Source organism: Ixodes scapularis, unplaced genomic scaffold (genome assembly GCF_016920785.2).
Source record: "Ixodes scapularis isolate PalLabHiFi unplaced genomic scaffold, ASM1692078v2 PGA_scaffold9__187_contigs__length_104089568, whole genome shotgun sequence".
NCBI lineage: Eukaryota > Metazoa > Arthropoda > Arachnida > Ixodida > Ixodidae > Ixodes > Ixodes scapularis.
Window position 1 is genome coordinate 73121721 of NW_024609884.1, and position 21358 is coordinate 73143078.

A 21358-nucleotide genomic window follows, 5' to 3' on the forward strand; every position below is an offset into this window, starting at 1 on the left:
TTTGCCTTCCGATTTACCATGTGAGCACTAAGTCCCTTTTGGCATACCCTGCAACCCAGTGTTTCACACTGCTAAACAGCGAGAAAAAAATATCGTTTTTACAGGTTTAATTGGCGTATTTTCGAGTATCGTTCTTCCATGTCGGTTTCAATCGGTTATGTGAACTTCATAAAGTCAAATTTATTGATGAAAATAAAGATATGTTTAATTACTGAGTGAAGATTTGGCAACAAGGGACGATCACCTTAGAGATATGCATCATAAGTAAATGCACCCTGAAATTATCTTAAAGATGTTCTGCATATCTTTTCCGTTCCGGCGTTTTTATCTGCGATAGGCATGTTGTACGTCATTCGGAAGAGACTTAAACACATATTTCTTTTTTTTTTTTATTTTGAAGCTAATTGAAATAATTATGTGTTTCTGACACATAAACAACTTCTCAAACATACAGAAATCTGTTATTGCCTATTTTGTGTGGAGGGGGATTGGTAGTCAAGTGGGCTAGCGCTCACAAGCTCGGAGCATTTGGAGCGTAAGCTCGCGCTGCAAAACCCAGGGGTACTAGGTTCAATCCCCATCCTGCCCGTTTCGGGCAGGATGGGGATTGAAATTGATAATGAGACAAGGGGCGACCTGCACTTCGATGACCGGATCAGCAGTGACCAACCAGATGACAATCAAACCGCGAAATACAGAGAAGACGAGAACATACTCGATTACTGCCTCTCAATAGATGCAATAGAGCATGTTACCGCACTGCAATCAAATCATGTCAGCCAGCCCCGTTGCCTCACAACAGCACATGTGGAATTTTACCGCAGCTCTCATTGCCCTTTTTTATGTATACGTGTTCTTTATAGAAATTACCGGTGACAAACCATTATCTTGTACTTCTCAAGGTGTCACAGTGACTGTGGCAGTTCACACTGAGAGACTATACAAGTACAAGATGTGTAATTAAAACAGTAGGGCTGCAGTAAGTAATGGTACATGCTTCCCTGTCACACTGACAAGCTCCTGTGACTTGATGAAATCGTCTTATTTTCATTGTGGAAATATGAGTAGAGTCGTAAGTAGATCTAGCTTTTCGAACAGTTCCTTCACCTGTTTCACAAACTCTTCTGTTCCCAAAAATGAATGTCACTGTTAGACTTTATTTTTGATTTTCATATGCTTGTCAGTTTCAGCAGTACACCAGAACAAAATAGTGAATGTTATGGACAAATATACAAAGCAAAGAGTGGCGAATTAATTTCTCGCCGCAGAAGACACGAGGTGAGTTGAAATTCACACACATCTGAAGATAATGTATATATTTTCGGTATAAGTATGGTTAATTGCTCGGTGATAATCTTTCAAAAAGTTGAAATGGCCACTGGAGACAAGCGTCAAAGTCACAAGGGTAGTTACAACGGACGAGCGTCGTAGAAATACAATCAGGAACTTTTATATATTGTTTTGGCCGCCTCTCAACACACTCTGCTACCGATTGCCTTTCTCCCAACTACATCCCCTGGTTATTCCCGGACCATGAGAACTGACACGATCACAGCTGCAACCGATGATGAGACGAGGACTGCCTACACTTTCAACTATTCCGGACTGACGACCGACCAGCTGAGAACCGAACCGACGAAAAACATAGATGATGAGAACAGACTTCACGAGTGTCTCGCTAGGAGCAATGGAGCATTGAACCGGACAGCAATATATGTATATGTAATCACGTAAATGTCGGCAATTCCAATGTGGCAAATGGCAAATGCTACAGTACAGCAGCTTGAGCCGATTGGAGTAGTGAAGCGACATGACAATTTACTGTCAAAGGGTACTTATTGAGAGCTTTCACGTCACTGACTGGCACGTGTGGGCCGTATTATTTAGCCATTGTCAAGTGATCCTGAAAGGAAGTGAAACAGTTTGGTTTGTTAAAAGAATCACTCAGAGTATGCTAGTTTGCGGATGACTAGCCGAAATAGTAAGTATGAGGCGACCCTCGGTGTCGAAGCATCGACTTTTACGCGACTTGGATCCAGTCCCTCGCTGAGCGATAGGAAAATTGCAGGGAGTTCCCGAGAAAAGAGAACCGTGTTCTTCGACTCGGGTAAATAAACTATGCGTTACAGAGTGATCAGTGAGAATGTGACGCTAGCGGTTAGGATAGATGCTACATTTTTAGAATATGACGTTACCTGGATCAAAATATAATTGAGAAAAACGAACTTTTTTTTTATGAACGGACACACCTAAGCCTAATTTCGTCAAAACAACTAAAAATTGTGGGCGGCTGTAGCATATATTTCAGTGAAACGAGCTTGTCAACAAGAAACCAATTACGGTGTTAGAGGAAAATTACATAAATTAAGAAGTCGGGACGGCACAACTGTGTCGTCCTGTCCTTGTCATTTATGTAATTTTCCTCTCACCGTAACTTTACCAGCGAACGCCCCATTTTCACAACAAAACAATATTCTCTTTCTTGCTGACAAGTTTTTTTCGCGAGAATAAATCCCACGAGCGCTCACAATATCCTTTCTTGTTTCGACGCTATTAATGAATACTTAAGAAAAGTAAAAATTTTTTTACAAATAATACAGCAATACATTAATATGTACCTGAATGTCATTCATAAATAGGCTATACTATCAAAACATGTTTGAACGCAATATTTTCACGGTGACAATCAGTTCGTCACACGTTTCATTGACGCGCGTCGTTTCATCGACAGATCACTTCGTCAACAGTAGAGTCAATAAATAAGCTAGGCTTCCGAACGGGGTGGCAAGATGGCGGAAAAGACGGGGATAGATTCTCCAGGATTTCCCGTGCGCCCGCTCGCTGACGCTAGTCAGTGTGCTGAAATTAATTTATTTGGCTACAAACAAAAAGCTGTCAGGGCATGAGCATATCACAGGTGACGGAGACGTCGATGTGCGTTAAGAAAATGAGCAAGTTGATTTTTTAAAGTTGCGAAGTTGAAGAAGGCGTAAAGCTAGCAGTGGGGAAACGCGGATGATAGTCTAATCCGCGTTTCCCCACCGCTAGCTTTGCGCCTGGTACCCCGAGTTGTATCTCCCGCGTTTCTCACGTGCTTCAACTCACTCTAAAATTGACTGATTTAATGGTTTTCAATGATGCTGTGCAACTTTCTAATTGAAACTATATGTTTACTTTCACCAATTGAAAAGTTAATTAAGAAATATTAGTTAATTATTCCACTTACCGCGAAGATTAGCCGCGTATCTAACATCCCCCTGGCCGTATAACTCACCTGCACAAACCGCATTAGCGTATCTTTTACGGATTCTTCGTAATAAATCCGTTCGAATTAAAAGCAAACACCCGGTACATATGAAAGAGAAATGGATCCAGAATGCCGCCTTCTGGTACGCTTCAGGAGACAGAAGTGGATCGGAGATAATACCTTCCATACAAACTGTTTGGATATGCTAACCTAAATAAGACATAATCAAAGATGCAGCCTTTCCTCGAAAACCGTGGCCGTTCAAGTTCGTATATTAACATTTTATGATTTATATGACCGAACGCCCTCTTGAAATCGACGAAGACTCCAAGAACCAGTTTTTCTTTCACAAGTGCAGTAAAGATTAGTTCTGCGTGAGCAGAGCAAATTCTGTGCCAAATCCTTTACGAAAACCAAATTGCGATTCGGTTGAAAGGTTATGCTTCCGTGCAAAATAACTATACAGATTTAAAACAACTCTTTCCTCTCCTTTCGAAAAAAAAAAAATACTCGCAAATTATTTACATTTATCTTATTAACTTTATCAAGAGAAACATTGTGTGTGTTTGTGTTTTTGTTTTTTTAATATGGCATTTAAATTTTTTTTTTTTTTTTTTTTTTTTTTCACATAAGCTCAGAACAGCCGGCCTCAAAAATAATCTGATTTGCGAAGTAATCGCGTCCCGGTTTTTCAGATCTTTATCTAGACGGTTACGATTGGTTTTAAACTCGACGAATATTTTTGGGTCTTTACATTTAATTATTTGGCTGTGGAGTTCTTATATACAGCGTGTTTCAGAGAACGCAGGCCAAATCGCTCCTGCGAAAACTACTCATCGCAACGAAAAAAGGCTTGTGGCGTTTTGGTCCTGGGCCAGGGGTCCATTTAAGAAAATTATTAAAGTCCGGGATAATGAACTTGTTAATTATTTTTGCCTAATTAACTTTTTTAATATTGTGTTTAAGGGCATGGTTTAAATTGGAAAATTGCTCAGCGTCATCCAAAAACCACTAAACCAACAAATTGCAGAACGATAGAAGGCACGCGAAGCATTTTACAGCTTTCTGAAAAACCACACAAATTCGACGGGTTTTAAAGTTTCGGTTTGTTATCGGAGCGCACCTCGGCCCCGGCAGCACCGCGCCGCGTGGAGAGATAGTGCAAACGGCGATTTCTCTTTTTTTTTTTCTATTTTTATCTACAAAAGTTTACAATCACTCATGCTTACAAAAAAGTCTTAATATTTCGCCGTTAAATTCCCTTTCGACTAAAATGCATACCCCGTCACCGCGGCTAGTATAGTGCGATTTGAATAATAGGTATTATAGGATAGGAGGCGAAATACCTTTGTTTCATCAGTGGGCCACGTCTCGGTTAGCAATATCGCATCAAATGTCAGCCCTAATTGAATCAAAGAAAAAATTCGGATTCTTAATTTTCAACTGGGCGTTATCGTGTACGGCCGTGTTGCCCACTCTAGGATTTCATTCGCAACGCGCGGTGCCTATACAGGAGTTGTGATTCGTGCCTTTGCCTGAGGCAGTCTCTCATTACACTCGCCTATCTGAAATTAATAAGCTCAATATATAGTCGCCTTGACAGCTGCAGCTACTCCCCGCGGAGTCGACGAGCTTGACCGAATATATTACGCACTAAACTAAATCGTTCACGTAAAGTATTTGTTGTGTGCCGCTTATCAGTGACATTTTTGTATCTCTCTGAATCCACTGAGTCGTGAGTCGTGAGAAGTGAGTCGTGACAAGGAATCGCTTCCAAAATTATCCTCATTTTGCGTCCCCGAAATTGCGACACGAGGCCTGTTTTTGGCGTTCAACATAGCGCGGTCGCTCAGTATTACAACGCAGCTGAATTGCGTTCGCAGTCGAGCGAGCAAGCCTGGAGTGCAGCGGTGCCGGATGAATCGGACGAGACAATCGGATCCATTTATCACATACTATCGGAAGATTAGTGCAAGGAAACAACCAGGGGCTGTCAAGGCGCAGCCACACACGTGGCTTCGGATACGCAAAAAGACAATTTTTAGTTGTTTTTTTATTTTGTTAAACACCGCGGATACAAAGTCTCTCACTGTCTATGTTTTGATAAGTTTACGTGGCATCGAACTAGATAAAAAAAATGCTGCAATTAAAAATCAGCGCGATCTGCAATAACGGTAGTAAAACGGATGGCTTGTCTCATAGGAAACACATGGAACACTCGCGAGACTGTCGACAGCCGGGATGCCGCGCTTATCTCGCGGTGCTATGGAAACCAGCCGAAGTCGAGCGATAAGCCTCGGAGTCGGTGGGCAGCAGTTTGACGTCGTCAGAAACGGGCTGTGGCTCTTCTCGGTAAGTGAACTCATGTTCTCTCGAGCGGTCGGCCGTCTTACGAGCGTGACGGACATTTCTTTAGATCTCAAAACTGGGCTTCTTTTTCACGGCGTGCTTCCCAAATAATGAGCCCGCACCTTGTAGAAACGGAAATGGCATTCTCTTTGCAAATGGCGTAGCTTGATGTCTTCTTTTTTCTCTTTTATCTCAGACGTAGTACAACCATGCAGAAATGTTTGAGTCCGGGCTGCAATGGCCAGACTGGCAACAAAAAGCTGGCGACATGTAATACTTGTCGGAAGGTGAACTGCCACAGCTGTCACGCCATACACGAAGGCATAGCTTGCAGAGTGTACCAGCAGTCAATTAGTGGTGGCGAAAGGCTCGATAAAAGGGTAAGTAGCTGAAAGATATCCGGTAATTACGTGCACCGATGGTCGTGATCTTAGCCTTGTTATTGCTTCAGAGTTCATTCGTACAGCGATTTCAAGGTAGCTGCGCGGCCATGTTTTTGCTTTACAAGGGCGTGAATCATAAGCTAGATAACCTTCCCTTTTTTAATGTCTGCGTTGCGCAACCGTTTCAAAAACCTAAACTATACTCCACTTTAGCGTAACTGGGCAAAGAAGGAAAGCTATGGCCTCGGCGAGACAACCGGTGCATTAGAGCGAGGTACACAACATGCATAATGTTGATAGTGTATACGGAAGCGCGCTGCTCCTATGGAGAGGAGTCACATGATACTACAGCGTGGACGAAATGGATTGAGCGCACTTTGAACTGACCGCATAAATCGATTGCGCGACGCTGGTGCATTTATTGAGAGTATGAATACATGAAACCTCCGGAGCCAAAAGAAAATAAAAAAGTTGTTTTATCTACGGGAAAAAAGTATCGCTAAGCCTTTTATCTCAATCATCAGAAAATCGTTGTGGGCTAATCTGGCGTTTACTACGATTGAAAAATTTGTGAACTAGAAAGAAAATAGTATTGGTTTACCGATTCTTCATTCGGGCCAAATAAGCATCAGGGTAACGTATCGTTTTTGGTGTGTGTACAGCTGTAACGGAAAAAGAGTAGCACAAGTGACCGACGACCGGAGCGGCCAAATCGCGACACGCGGCGCTATTGTTCCCGAGCGCGCCGATAGCGAGAATTGCCAGTCACGTTGGATGTCTTAACGCGGGGGTTGCCGGCAGAAAATTGAAGGATAAGATAGTTTTTAAAATGCGGGCTTTAGGATGGGCTGCTTTCAGCCGGCCACCCCCGCGTTCAGATATGGAACGTGACTGGGCACTCTTGCTATCGGCGCGCTCGGGAGCAATAGCGCCGCCTGTCGCGATTTTGCCGCTCCGGTCATCGTTCACTTGTGCTACTCTTTTTCCGTTGCAGCTGTACATGCAAAGTATGGAGAAAACATAGTTTTTTTATTTTTTTTTATTTACTCAGGTGAGCCAATCTTTAAAAAATTTTAGCGAAAGGTTCCACAACTTCAGGCACCTTTGTAGTAAATCCCAGCGCAATAAGTGAAGAAACCGATTTATGCGATCAGTTTAGTGCAGTCTTGTACACGTTACTAAAAAAAAAGTAATCGATTACAATTACTATTACTCTTGACTAAAAAGTATTCGATTAGATTACTTGATTACTCGACGCCAAAAGTAATTGGACATTACTTAAAGAAGTAATCGTTACTTTTCCGATTACTTTATTGTGTGAAGACACATGTTTAGCGCTCATAACAATGAACTACTTATAACCTATATTTCACATTTGCACAAGTATTGAAGAAGAAAAACTGGCTCCCTCTTCGTGGGTTCTAGATCTCAAAGTTTGCGTCGCTCATTTTATTATTCACATGTGGATGAGCTCGCATGTTATACAAACGAGCAGCAGCTCCAGGATTTGAAACGGATCATGTATAGTATTAATTAGCAGAAGAGATCGCCCCGACCACTTCTCAACTCGAAACATTGCTTGTCACAAAGACCACGTAGGGAAAATGGAGAAATATTTGAACTGCCTTTGTTATATTTTGCATCCGCTTTAGGCATTCTTCGGTTCTGGTTCTCCTACGGGCTGCAAGTAGGTACCCTAAGCAGGATCGTTTTATTTTTTTTATTTCTGTGTGTGTGTGAGTGAGGGGGCTAGTTTGAACGAAGGACTCACAAAGCTACATTCTGCTTCCTCAAACTTCGCCCTGAATGGCCTTTGCCACGCACTGTGCTTCCCTGGGGCTTCCCACTCCCAGTCCCAGCTCGAAAAAAAAACAAAAAAAACGGACATTTTACAGAAACTGTACATAGAAAGATTGACCTCGTTTTCTACAGCTCCGCAAAAATCTTTTTTTTTTTTTTCATTCGAAAAAAAAAATATTTATGTCATTTCATAAAAAAAAGGCGTGTGCCCGCAAGGGGTTGGGGGGGGGGGGGGGGAGGGGGGGGGGGGGGAGATCGAGCAGTTAGGGCGCGTTTTTGCCAGCCGCTACGGGACCGATTTCTTCCAACCGCTTTCGCAAACCGCGAAGTGACGACCAATTGCAACGCGACGCTGACATGGCGTCGGTGGCTTTCTAAACAAGATGGCATCTGTCGGTGCTGGGGCGTTTTAGGCGCTGTAGTGTCTGTAGTACTAGGGTTGTATAGCAGACAAATCAAAGAAGAAACGTAATGTTCATGTGCCTCACTTGAATCCGCCGCGAAAGGAATGGACTCTCTTGAAGGGATTCGCACCGGTGGTCTGGTTCGGGTAAGCTAGTTTGTTTGTTAGTCAGGGTGTCAAAGGTTCGTCGCTGCGCTGTCTTGTTATTCTAATAATAATAATAATTATTATTATTATAATTTCCGTCAAAACGGGTATGACGGAGTAAGACCGAGGAAAAAAGCTGCATCATGCAGCTTGACGGGCCCTCGGCCCCTCCTTACATATGGCAGCAGTGGCACAACAAGTTATCAAAAAAGAAAACCCAGAGAAAAGCTAACACTTCCAGATATGACGACAGGACAATATTTCAAAAAAGGTGCGACTGTATGAGTATAACAAAAATGAAGTGCACAAGTACATGCAAGCACAGCATTATCCAACACAGCGAAGATTGAAGTTATGAAATATGTCAAACTAAGCAGTCACCTTGAAGAAAAAAAATGCTCGGAGATTTTTTACAGATCTGGTAACACGAAAATTAAGCACTCGAGAAAGTGCATATCTTAACATTTCTTCACCGTAGATAGTTTTTGCAAATAGAGAGCGTCCAAATTTCCGTATTTCGAGTAGGACATGTTGCTGCTCTTGGCGAGAGAGACGCCAATTCACTAAGGGTATGAAGATTTGTTTGTACTTCTCGTTTATAGGTCACGCGTAAACGATATCTATATAATCTATTTAGACATCAAATTTAAGCTTTTAAAGAGAGGTTCATTAAGGTGATCGTATGAGACGTTACAACTAATTGGCAATATCTTCTTTTGTATTACAAGTATTTTGTTTAAATTTGTATTTTTAGTGTTACCCAAGACTAGGGAGTAATGGATGTAGGAGAGAAATAATGAATTATAAATAATTAATTTCACATTTGTTGGGAGAATATGGCGATGACGATACATTAAGCCAGCGACTCGTGGCAATTTTACCGAAATATAATTTACGTGTTCATCTCAACTCATTCTATCCGTGAATATGATGCCAAGTGTCTTAAAACTAGATAGAATCTCTATTTTGGTTTCATTTAAAACAATCACTAGTTCTATTATCATTGTTATTTTTGGCCATATAAAATTGCTTTTGTTTTGTTATCACTGATATTTAAAGCATTACATTGGCTACAAGTAGCTAGGTCTTTCAACGTTTGAGTTGCCTTAAGTGCTAGTTCCTACAGCAGTTACCGGTAAAAAATAAACTATCATGAGCGTAAATTACGTATTTAATGCTTTTATTTATATTTGACATATCGTTGACGTATAAATTAAATAAGTGAAAGCCGTTTACAACTCCCTGTAACGCCGAATTAGAGCGCAGCTCTTGAGGAGGGTAGGGTACTAAAGGGGGTGGGTCACGTGACCTTGGGGGGCCACGTGACGTCGGGGGGGGGGTTCACGTTAACTTGGGGTCACTTGACGATGACGATGCCGATGACGTCATCAGCGACGTCACTGATGACGTTATCAGTGACGATACGGATGCCGGTGACGTCATCGGGGGTCACGTGACCTCGGATAAAGGGGAGGGGGGTCACGGTCACGTAACCCCCTTCCCCCGCCTCCCCCCCCCCCGAGGTCACGTGACCCCCCAGGTCACGTGACCCGGGGGTGGGGGGGGGGGGGGCTCGCGCGGTACATTATGGGACATTTCCCATAATGCACCGCGCGGTTACGCCGACGGCGACGCGGCTCAAGCCGGAAACGGGCCCCTATGATCTGCGCTCTAAAAGAAGGGGACCTAATATGCTTCCTTGTGGAACGCCAGATAGAATGGGTTTAATATCGGATGAATAACCATTTCTATTACAGCATTGTTTGCGATGTGCAAGATAAGATCCGCGTTGATGCATGTCCGCGAAATCCGTACATTTGTAATTTGTTTTAGTAGCAGATTGCAATTTAAGTGATCAAATGCTTTGCTCAACTCAATAAAAATACCAAGAGCCATTTTTTTCTTGAAAGCTTTTCAGAATGTATTCTTTTTGCTCTAAAAGTGCAAGATCTATAGAACGGTGTTTGCGCAACCCAAACTGTGATAGTGATTAAACAGTGTTTATCTGCGAACTTTATCATACGCGAAAATAATTTTTTTTCGACGCCCTTAGAAAACACTGTTAAAAGTGAGATTGGCCTGTATTTACCTATATCATTCTTGTCACCTGTTTTTATAAAGAACGCTAACTTTTGCAATCAGCATTTTTCGGAGAAATGCCCGTAGAACAACGGAACTCCCCCCGATCGACCGAAATGACAGCTTTTGTACCCACTGAGGTAGTCGCGTGAACTATACTGAGAGCTTTCGACAACTTGCATGACAACAAGGAAAGCTGATACGACGTCGTGAGCCTAATTGCGTAGTCAACACACCACCGCAGGGCTGGCAGTATACCTGCGCTAGCTCGACCTATAGTGTTTCTAATACCAAAAGGAATAATAGGAACCTATTCAAGAAGTAGAGTATACCTACCGGACGATGCATAGATAATCCAACCGGCGTTTAGTTGAGCTTAGTGCCAAACAAGGAGCAGACTTGATCGACGTGTGAGAGGCGAGAGGAGAGTCCTCCACTAGCACCGAACACATTCCCCGACCACTGTCCACCAGTTCCGCTTAGTCACTGCTCCGAAAATGATAACAGCAGACAATGAGGGGGGAAAGCTGGCCCTCTATCCCGAAAACAAGGTAAGCTATTCATGCGGAAGGGTACACTTCGAAGAAAATGTCGGGGGCATCCTCTTTTTCGTGTCAGCAAGGCGCGCCAGCTGGGTTTTGCTTGTGCGTGAAGTCGAGGGAATCGCAAGCGGGGTTTGCAGCTCCATGCTACTTTATTCGCTGCCTGAACTTGTGATGCGTGCGAACAGCCTAAAGAAAAATCTTCAGAAACAAAATAGCTCTATTTTGGCTTTGGATCGTGGATAAAACTGGATTTTAGATTGTAAAATAAGCTTGCCAAACAGTTTCAAAAGATCACGCGTGATCGCTGAGAAACTGCCAATCGTGTCTCGATGTGTCTGAATGGGCTCGCTCGCGAACCGCATACGCAACCGCATCCGCAACCGCTTCGCAAACGCAGCTCAACTACAGTGCACTAGAAATAGATAGTAGTGTTGGGAGCGGCGCGGCTCCGCAATGGGAGCCCATAAGGCCGCGCATGTCAACAATTTGCAGCGGTGCTGCAGTCACCTGTACCTGAAAGGGTGTGTATGGCAATGCGAGAGCCCGCCTAGTTTGGCAAAAATTACTTCGCGTGTTTGAAAGATGTCTGGATGGATGGATCGATGCTAACGGCAGTACCCTTCATATCGGGCGGCACCTTGCGCCACCTAGCCTAGAAGTTAAGAGCCAAACATATGATTTCTTTCTTTCGCTAATTTGCTTACCCACTGCAATTTCGTAACTATCACCAGGAGGTGTGGGATATCACCAGGATGACCCTCGGGGGATTGGGCAAGAAAAAACCAAAAACTTCACCCCCCCCCCCCCCCCCCCGCCTCTTTCCCCCGGCGAGGGAGGCGCTAATTTTGCTCTGGTCAAACCTAGTCGGCGTTACCCCGACACTGCGCCCATTGAAAGACAGGGTGGAGACTTTTGGGCCGAAACCACGGGGGAGGGAGTCCCGATTTTCCTCTGTCCCGCCTGTCCCCAGTTGTGTCAGTTAGTTGTACGTCATTAAATTCTCCCTAGATAATTTGCGCCAGTCTTCCAATCTCTTATTTGTTATTAAAATGCACGTTTCATTGACTCTTCCATTCTTGTCTGCAAACACCAGCGCTCCGGCCAAATCCGTCGCCCCATCCGGGAGGACGGGAGCAAGCCCTGTGCACCTCAACATATGTTCTTGTCTTCCCTTTGGCATGCGGCCCACCGCTTATATTTCCTCATACTTCGTCCTATATGTCCTAGTCCTCAATAGTCCTGTTCTAGCCTCGGATAGCAACAAGTTCCCCCGTGAAATATCATACCAATGTTCCTACCTTATTTCCTGTTTTCGTCCTCTATACATATTTAAAGCTGATTTTCCCTGCATTCTTTCCTCCTAGATTTTTCTCTCGTTTTTGTTTACTTCCTTTTTCACAGAGGTAGTTTGTTCTACACTCGCACTTTACTGTTGGTATTTGAATTTTAGTTTTCGGGTTCGGTTTGTACATTTCGTGTTCAAACGTTTCATTTACAGGTGCTTATACACCTTTCTCGCCCATTGTGTATCCTCAATTGTGTCCAGTCTTTGTACAAATTTCAACTTACTGAACGCCTCTCTAGCCTCGAAAGATGCCCATCCCTTGTTTCCCTGCACTCCTTCATTTGATGTATTCCCATGCACCTCCAATGCTCCGCCTCGGTGGCTCCGAGGCGAGAGCGCCGGCCTACGGATCCCCAGGTGGCGGGTTCGAATCCCGACCGAGGTGCCCGCAATATGACAGAGGCTTATTGCGGAAAAGGCACCGTGTAACCGAGCTTTCGGTTGCACGTCAAAAGATCCCCAGGTGGTCGAAATTAATCCTCAGTCCTCCGCTGGGGCGTGCCAGATGCCCGTCGTAGGTTTGGCACGTAAAACCCTCAAATTTGCACCTCAAATGCCAGTCTGCCCACGCTCCTCTGCCGGGTCTCTAAGCTCGACTGAACCTCAGATTTCGTGCCTAATACCGCACTGCTAAAAGATAATCACGGTACCATGACTCCTTTCCATATTTCCCTAACAGCTTCATATCTTTTGTAATTCCATAGCGCCCTATGCTGCATAATTGCTGCAGTCCATTTTCCTTTCTTTGGCATATTTTCTTCCTGTTTTTCTAAGTATTGTTTTCCCTCATTCAGTCCTACTCCTAGGTATTTGTATTCCTCTACGTGTTCTATTAAAACGTCTTCAATTTTCAGCGGGTCCCCCTTCTCGTAGTTATAAACCATTATCCCCGACTTGTCGCTACTGAATTTCAGGCCCAAAGAGTGTCCTTCCTCTCCACAGATCTTAATCGGTTCCTGTAACCTATCCCGGCTATCAGCTAACAGTACAATGTCGCCTGCGTTGAACATTCCTGGTATAACTTCTTTTACTTTTTCTCCCTCTCTCCATATGTGACACATCAAAACCTAAATTGTATCCTTCTAATTTATTTTCCATTCTACTCAGGTATTTCATAGAAAGTAGGTGAGAGGGGAGAACCCTGCCTGAGCCCTCCGCTTATTTCTGCCGGTTGATGAACACTGTAGTCGGTCTGAGCGGTTTGTGGTACATTGTATTTTTGTGCCGGCATGTTCTTTCCCGTTGAGAGTTTAAAGGCGCCTACGATTTCGCGTACACTGCGGAGTGTAGATGTTTAGATTGAATATCAAAATGAGCACTGGTGGAACTGCTGCTGCGTGTGCTGCTCGTCTACGCTTTTTTTTTTGGGGGGGAAGGGGGGGGGGGAGGGGGGGGGAGGGGGGGGGGAGGGGGGGGGGGTGGGGAGTGGCGGCAACCCTAAAGTAGGTGAATTAGCTTGGGCTTTAAAAATAGGTATGATAAATTCTTTAAATCACAAAACCTCTATTATGTTGCACAAAGATTTACTGATGTAGTGATAAGTGAGCAGCACTAACCGCTCATTCACACTGGAAGCGGGTCCGCGTTCGCAAAGCGGCTGCGAACGCGGTTGTATAAAGATCCAGTACAATTTCACGCGCACTTGATGTCATCGAGTGCGCGTGAAAATGTATTGGATCTTTATACAACCGCGTTCGCAACCGCTTTGCGAACGCGGATCCGCTTCCAGTGTGAATGAGCGGTAAGTGTGCGATACTAGGACTCTATGATTTGTTGGTGCGCTATATCGCAGGCGAGATTTTTCTAGCGCGAACATGGTGTAGGCATTCCCTCGCATTTTATTTATATTGTAAACTGGAAGCACTGAGTTTTAGTGCCTTAGCGTGTGCCCCACATTAGACCTATTTACCACATAAAGCGTTGTTGTTTTTTTTTAGTGCGAGTAATGTAATTTGCGTCAAGAAATGCAGCTTTTACCTTCTCCACTTTTCATGTTCCTGTGAAGATTGTACCAGATTGACACCAACATTTCGTATTCCCCGCCTATCGCAGCGCACGGGCGCACGGCACGCCCTTTCGGTGCAGGTGCCGGTGACGTTATCTGTAAATATCGATTCGATGCGCCTCACGGAAGCCGCGCCGGTTCCAACACTATCCCCTATTTCTAGTACACTGTAACTCCACAGCCAGTGTGAATGTCCCATAAGGGTTACAGAAAACACCGGACAAAGATCTTGAACTCGTGGTTGCTGAACCAGGTGTCCCGTGTCCTCTGGCGGGCTCGTGCCGCCAGTGTTTATCACAGTCACGTGCTATGGTTTGCCAAGGGTCAGAGCGCGTGTCCCCCTCCCCGTATACTCTGTTTCGACGCCTCTGCCAACTGAGTGACGACGAGGAACAGCACCGCGTGCAATTTTCGAAATAATGATCTAGAGGTTCTGCAATTAAAACGGTTCCCGTATAGACAATTGCAAGCATGGCGCCACAAGTGGTGCCCCATGCGTGCAAGCGCGTGCAACGCGCGGGTGAACGTTGCTTTCTCAAGCTCGTAATCGCACAGGCGTGCCTGCTCGAGCAGAGACATGGCGGCGGCCAGTCGCCCAGCTTGCAATCGTCTATACCATGAACTCACGAGCGGCCATGACAGACTTCGAAGCGAGAGGCTCGTGCTAGGGCTCGTGTTGTGCAGGCGCGTTCAGTGAAGTCCTTTTATAGTTCCTACACTTCAACAGGACAGGCAATAACCTGTCCTGTTGTGGCAATGATGAACTGAAGCGAACGCAATAAGAGCAAAAACAAAAACTGAAGGTCGGTTATGGCGGCGCCCAGGCACAGCTATCTGAAATCGCCTATAGTGGTAGGGATTTTCCGACCCTTCATTGAAAAACGCCGCAAAAATAAAGAGATCTCTGGCTTTGTGAGAAAAGAAAACTTCGCGGCGTTCTTCGGGCGCTTCGGTGATTTCCTTTAGCTTCTTTTTGGTTGGGCACACACTCTTTGCATCCACGTGGTAGCCAAGAAACTCCATGGACGGAACACCGTACTTGCATTTCTCTTTGCATACGCGCAGTCCTGCCTCATTTAGCCTTTGCAGAATGGCGTCCTAGCGTTGCAGGTGCTCATCTTCGATTGTCCCTATGACCATGATGTCATCGAGGTACGTTTCGGAACCTTCGAGTCCTGTTCGCAAGGTATCCATGAACTTCTGAAAGAGCCGCGGCGCTGCCGAAACTGCGAAAGGGATTCCCTTTACGCGGTAGAGTCCCTTCGTGGTAGTCACGGTCAGTAATACTGCCACAGCGTCAGCGTGTATTTGTTGGTAGACTTGAAGATTCATCTCGGAGAAGATCTTGCCTCCTCTCATGATTGGCAACAATTCCAATGCCGTGGGCAACGGATATGTGTTGGACTTGAATTCAGGGTTTACCGCGCATCGGCAGTCTCCGCATAACCGCAGGCTGTCGTTCTTCTTCCGAACGATGACCAAAGGAGTTGCTCAAGACGACGACTTCACTGGTTCCAAAATGTTATGAGCTTGAAGTTTGTCCAGCTCTTCGTGCACCGCTGTCCATAGAGCGAGGGAAATTGGTCGACACTTCAAGAATTTTGGTGTTGCTTGTTGCCACCATCAGTCCACTATTCGTTGTATGCAGATGACCTTCAGATCGATGTTTCTTCATGTAACCTTTCAATCTGCGAACGGCGTGTTCAACTGACTATTAATAATGTGACAAGGTGGGCTGACAATAACGGATTTAAGTTCTCCTCGGCGAAGACTGCTTGTGTTTGTTTCTCACAAAAACGAGGTGTGATGCCGACACCTTCTTTGACCATATACAGTGCACCAGTTCAGATAAAAACGAAGTATAAATTTCTAGGGCTTATATTCGACTCCAAGCTCTTTCAGGCTACACATCAAAACGCTAAAACAAAAATGCCATAAATCCCTTAATATTCAGAGTTCTCTCATATGACTTGGGGTTCCGATCGACTGTGCCTTCTAAGAATCTATAGGTCGATTGTGTGGTCAGGCCTATAATATGGATGTTTGGTAAATGGATCAGCGAGTGCATCAACACTGAAATTGTTGGATCCAATCCATCACGCAGGGATCCGACTTGCCACCGGTGCGTTTTGTACGTCCCCTGGGCTGAGCCTCTATGCTGAAGCTAATGAAATGCCTCTAAGAGAAAAGGCGAGATGTCCTAGGTCTAATGTATTCCCTTAGGATACGGTCTGTAGTACAACATCCGTGTCGGGAACTAGTTGAGGGAACACGTTTTGAACGAACCTTCCAAAGTAAGCCCACTGTTAAGCCTCGATCCCTTTTCATTGCGGAACAAGACCGCGGCTGTTTCGGCTAGCATTTAGATGAACCCACCTGTTGATCTGCTTTTGGGAACAGTGGCACCATGGGAGCGTAGTCTGCTCATCACAAACTTGTCACTCACTGAGTACACTAAGAAAATACCCAACCAGAAGTCTTAAAACTGGAATTCTTTGAGCTACAAAATACGTCTACACCAGCTTTTATACTGATGGCACAAAAACGGACTCCTCTGTCGGCTGTTCCGTGATTGGACCACCACTTAAATGTGTGTGGGGAGTTAATTCCAGTGCAACTATCTTGACTGCCGAGTTGTACGGTTTACTATTGGCCACCGACTATATTATCAAAAATAGGCATCCATACTCTGTAACTTACACTGATTCACTAAGTGCTCTGAGAGCACTCAGATCCCTTGAGATAGCAAGAAAAAAACCCCTTTAATAACTCAGCTACAACATAAAGTGGTTGCTGCAGCGAGGGATAACAAATTGCAGATAGTCTTTTGCTTTGTGCCTAGCCATGTGGGTATACCCGGCAATGAAGCTGCTGATCGTGCCGCTTCCACATCTGCTGCAAGGAAGGTTGATATTCCTAACATACCCTACCAAGACTACAAAGAGACCACAAAGAAAAGTATCAAGTGTAAATGGCAAGAGGAATGGTCCCGCGAAACCAACAACAAACTCCATGTTGTGAAGCCGATGCTACAAGGGTGGGCGAGTGCCCGTCATAGGGACCGTTTTTTTTTTGAGGTAATCCTTTGTCGGTTAAGAATTGGCCACACACATCTAACACGTGAGTATCTGCTTCGCCGAGAGGATCCACCTGCATGCGAACACTGTTCAGAACCATTAACTGTAGTGCAGATCCTTCTTTAGTGCCCCGCATATCACAGATACCACCTATTCTACTTCGCCCAGTTTTACTCGGCACTGATGCCTTTACATCCTGCTCTTCTGCTTGAAAATTAACCTTTTATAAATCACACGAATGTTTTTAAATCCCTAGAAAGCACTGGACTTTTACGTCGACTTTAAACTTGCTTTGCAATTTTAAAAATTTTCGTCCGCATTATTTATGTATACAGATTCATGTCCATCCTTTTATTCTATCACTTACCACTAGAGCCCTCTTTCCTCTCTAGAAACCATTTATGAAATAGCCAGATTTTGGCGCTCTATAGCCTTAGACGCTTTTGCGCCAATAAAACTCAATCAATCAATCTCTCTAGACGTGTCTCCCAGCGTTCAAAGACAACGAGTGCTTCGTTAGCGCTGGCGATGAATTGTTGTGCGAGTCGGCCATGGGGCGCTGAATCCCTAGTCACCCGCTCAACACCGTATACCCCCTGACTAAGATTTGACAGTCTTCTAAGTCGCGCGGGGCGGCTAGGCTCTAACCACGGTCGGTGAATGCCGAGTGCTCATCTTAGGTGTGACTACCACCTGCTGAATATGCTTATAAACATAATACCCTTGCGCTTAAAACCCGTCTTCTCAGCGGAATAGATGCTTATGTTCAGGAGCATCTGTTCCACTGAGAATACGAGATTTATGTGCGAAGTGTAGTGCGCTACAAACAGTTTTACGTGCTTTAACTTAATGCTTTTCACATAAACACCATCAGCGATACCACTTTCAAATTTTTTTTCATGACCAGATTCTCTATCATTTTTTTTCTCCTCCTTGGCCATATATCCATCGGATCTCCTGAAGACATACTCCATTTGTTGAAGGATATCCTGATCCTTGAGTATATTTAGAGAAAACCTGAAGCGGTTTTGTATTTGAGGAAACGCAATTCCCCGCTAAATCTAGCGCTAAAATTTCCCCGCTAAATCTAGCGCTAAATATAGTGGAAAAATTTCCCCGCTAAATCTAGCGGAAAAATTTCCCCGCTAAATCTAGCGAAAAAATTTCCCCGCTAAATATAGTGGAAAAGTTTCCCCGCTGAATCTAGCGGAAAAATTTCCCCGCTGAATCTAGCGGAAAAATTTCTCCGCTGAATCTAGCGGAAAAATTTCTCCGCTGAATCTAGCGGAAAAATTTCCCCGCTAAATCTAGCGGAAAAATTTCTCTGGGGGCCACGTGACCCCCCCCCCCCCCCCCTCGGTACCCTTCCCTCCTCCTCTTCAAGAGCTGCGCTCTAATTCGGCGTTACAGGGAGTTGTACACGGCTTTCACTTTTTTAATTTGGTGCACGAAGGCCGCAGAAAATCGTTTTCAAAGTACCGCTGAAGGCCCTCCTTCCTGGAGGGTTACGTCAAAAAAAAGAGTTTTCGGAAAGTCCGATCTCGCGCATCTCCAGCGCCTTTCAAAGCTATGCACGCGCACTCTCGCTATTTTTAAAAAGGACAAAAAAGGCGTCACAACTGGTGCCAGCTCGGGGGAATATACCTGGCAAGCTTGCGATTGCACGAGCGACTCTCGAGCCACACGCGTTTGGCGGCCGAAATCTCCTCTTATGGCTTAAGGACTGGTCGGAGGTTTTTTCGTGTCTTCTCGCGTTTAGTTGCATCGTCGGGGAAAACAAACGTGATATTCAGATTCACGGGATAAAACTACGCTGGAATCAACTTCTATCTCATTTTTTTTAAAAACAGTGTTTCAGCTTCTCTAAGTTGTCGAGCTGTATACCGGAGCGAAATTCTAGTGCTTATTTATTTGCTTAAATATTACTTTTTGAATAATAAAAAAAATCGTTTCCTTGCCGTACTTGCGTGGCAAAGGCAGCACGGAATGCGATTTATTAGTGTGGAGAAACTGCATGCACATGTGGAAACTGAACGCCCGCGAAGCGGCGCTGTGTCGCGCTAAGTAAGCGCGTGACCGTTCCGTGTATGTCTTACTTGTGGGTAGAGCCTTGCGTGGATAACAATTAGATCAATCGCATCCGATCCGTACCTGCAGACTTTGTATACGCATCTGAACCGCATCTGCGAAATTTGGAACGGCATGCTACCCTTAATCCGCGCTGAATCCATTTTATATTCCAACATCAAGCATAAAAAACACAAAAAAAACGACTAATATCTGGATGGCTTTTTATAGCCGTCTGCCTATACCTTTGTACAAAGAACTCTTCGTGTCAGAATACGGTGAAAGTCATTTTATCGTATTCTATTTTATCGCGTACTCGTAAAACAAGCCAACCGAAAAATCCGGTATAACTTTTCGCTATCCGAATTATGGAACCGCAAATTTATCTAGGTTCTATCTGGACTCTAACTGGATTTTAGGTTTTCATAAATTATTCCTTTGTCTGCAATCTGGATTTCGGGTTTCCAGAAACAAATTACCGGTTCCATAATCCGGATAGTGAAAAGTTATACCGGATTTTTCGGTAGGAAAGCGACCATCCTTCCATGAGACACTTCGCATTGCTGGAAAGGTGTTCGCAGTTATAAGATCGTCTTGAGAGTCAGTGACATCGACAATCTGACAAGAAGATGCGCTCAAAAGGAAGGGAATACCATACTATTTATTTTCCTTTTTGCTTTGTAAAACCCAGTTCAGGCAGACGTATATTTTTTAACATGAAAAGTATCAAAGGACGGACTAATAACATTGTCATTTTATTTAGGCCAAACAATTAAAAAGTGGGACAGGAAAGGCGCTCGCTCACCGCAGCACAGTACTCGTGTAAACGTGGTACGGCGCGAGTGCACCACTGAAAGAATTTCACAATATTCCATAATGGCATGCACGAACTGTGCTTCAAGAATGAGGTGCGGTAACTCGAACTGGCGCAAGTTCCACCACTCCAGAGGATCGAATTCAGTCTATTCGATCTACTGCGAATAAGCCACTTGCAGAGTCCTACTCTCTTGTGGCTTGTAGGTTTTGGGTTTTCTTTCCTCAAAGAACGTTTTTTGCTCTTTGACTGCCAAACAAGAACACGCTTTCCCGGGACGACTGATGCTCCTGCATTCTCTACTTTTTCTAGGGACAGCATTTTTGGTTTGATAGAACCTTCTAAAGCGATCTTTGGTGGGGATCAAATCTTTCTTGACGTAAAGACCAATTTTCTCACCGATCGGCACCTTTTTTGATCTAAGAAAGTAGTTTTATTCCGCAATAAATACATTCGATGATGGATCTGATAGTATCACTCGCTTATTCATTCTATACACTCTGCGGCCGCACAGGTTTATGAGAAACTTAGGCAAAAATGTAGATCCGGACTCGCGGCTATCCGCATCCGCATCCGCAGCCTCTGGCATCCGATCCGATCCTCAATCCGCCAAGACTGGTTAATTTTAATCCGCATCCGCCAGTTTAGTGTGCGCTTCCGCGGATATGCAGTGCTCTTTTTTTAGGTGCCCTCTTCTGCGGTTAAGGTGTAAATGCGACTTTTTTCACGGGCTCTTGGAGTGCGCGACGCAGTAGACGGAGCCTACGTGTTTATATTAGCTCAGTCACGGAACTGCCCACAGTCGCTGCTGCACGAGCAGTACCCCCCTTCCCCCCCACGGCTCGCATCTCGTCGTTCGACGCGCCATGCACCGTCCTGGGGGGACGGCTGCTGTAGTAACTGCAGTGTGGTAACTGCTGCCATGCATGGTAACTTGGCTAGGCCATCGGGTGCCCTAGCTACGCCGCTGCTGTCGCCCTACCTCAAAAGCAGACCGACGCTGTCTGAACACGAACGTCTAATTTGATGTGGTTTGGACGCATTACCCTTTGTATATATAAATGACGTAGGTATAAAACATTCGTGCCGCCTGCTTC

At 44.7% G+C, this 21358-nt stretch overlaps 1 protein-coding gene across 2 annotated transcripts in view; it reads left to right on the forward strand.

Annotated features, from left to right (window-relative positions):
- Nucleotides 1-5496: 5496 nt before the first annotated feature.
- The window catches only part of LOC8036456, a 68581-nt gene continuing 52719 nt past the window's right edge, over nt 5497-21358 (forward strand). For both annotated transcript variants that reach the window (XM_040206787.2, XM_040206789.2), the window contains exons 1-2: nt 5497-5599; nt 5793-5976. In XM_040206787.2, the coding sequence (XP_040062721.2) occupies nt 5806-5976 (171 nt within the window). In that variant the 5' untranslated portion in view covers nt 5497-5599; nt 5793-5805. The remainder of the gene's footprint in view (nt 5600-5792; nt 5977-21358) is intronic.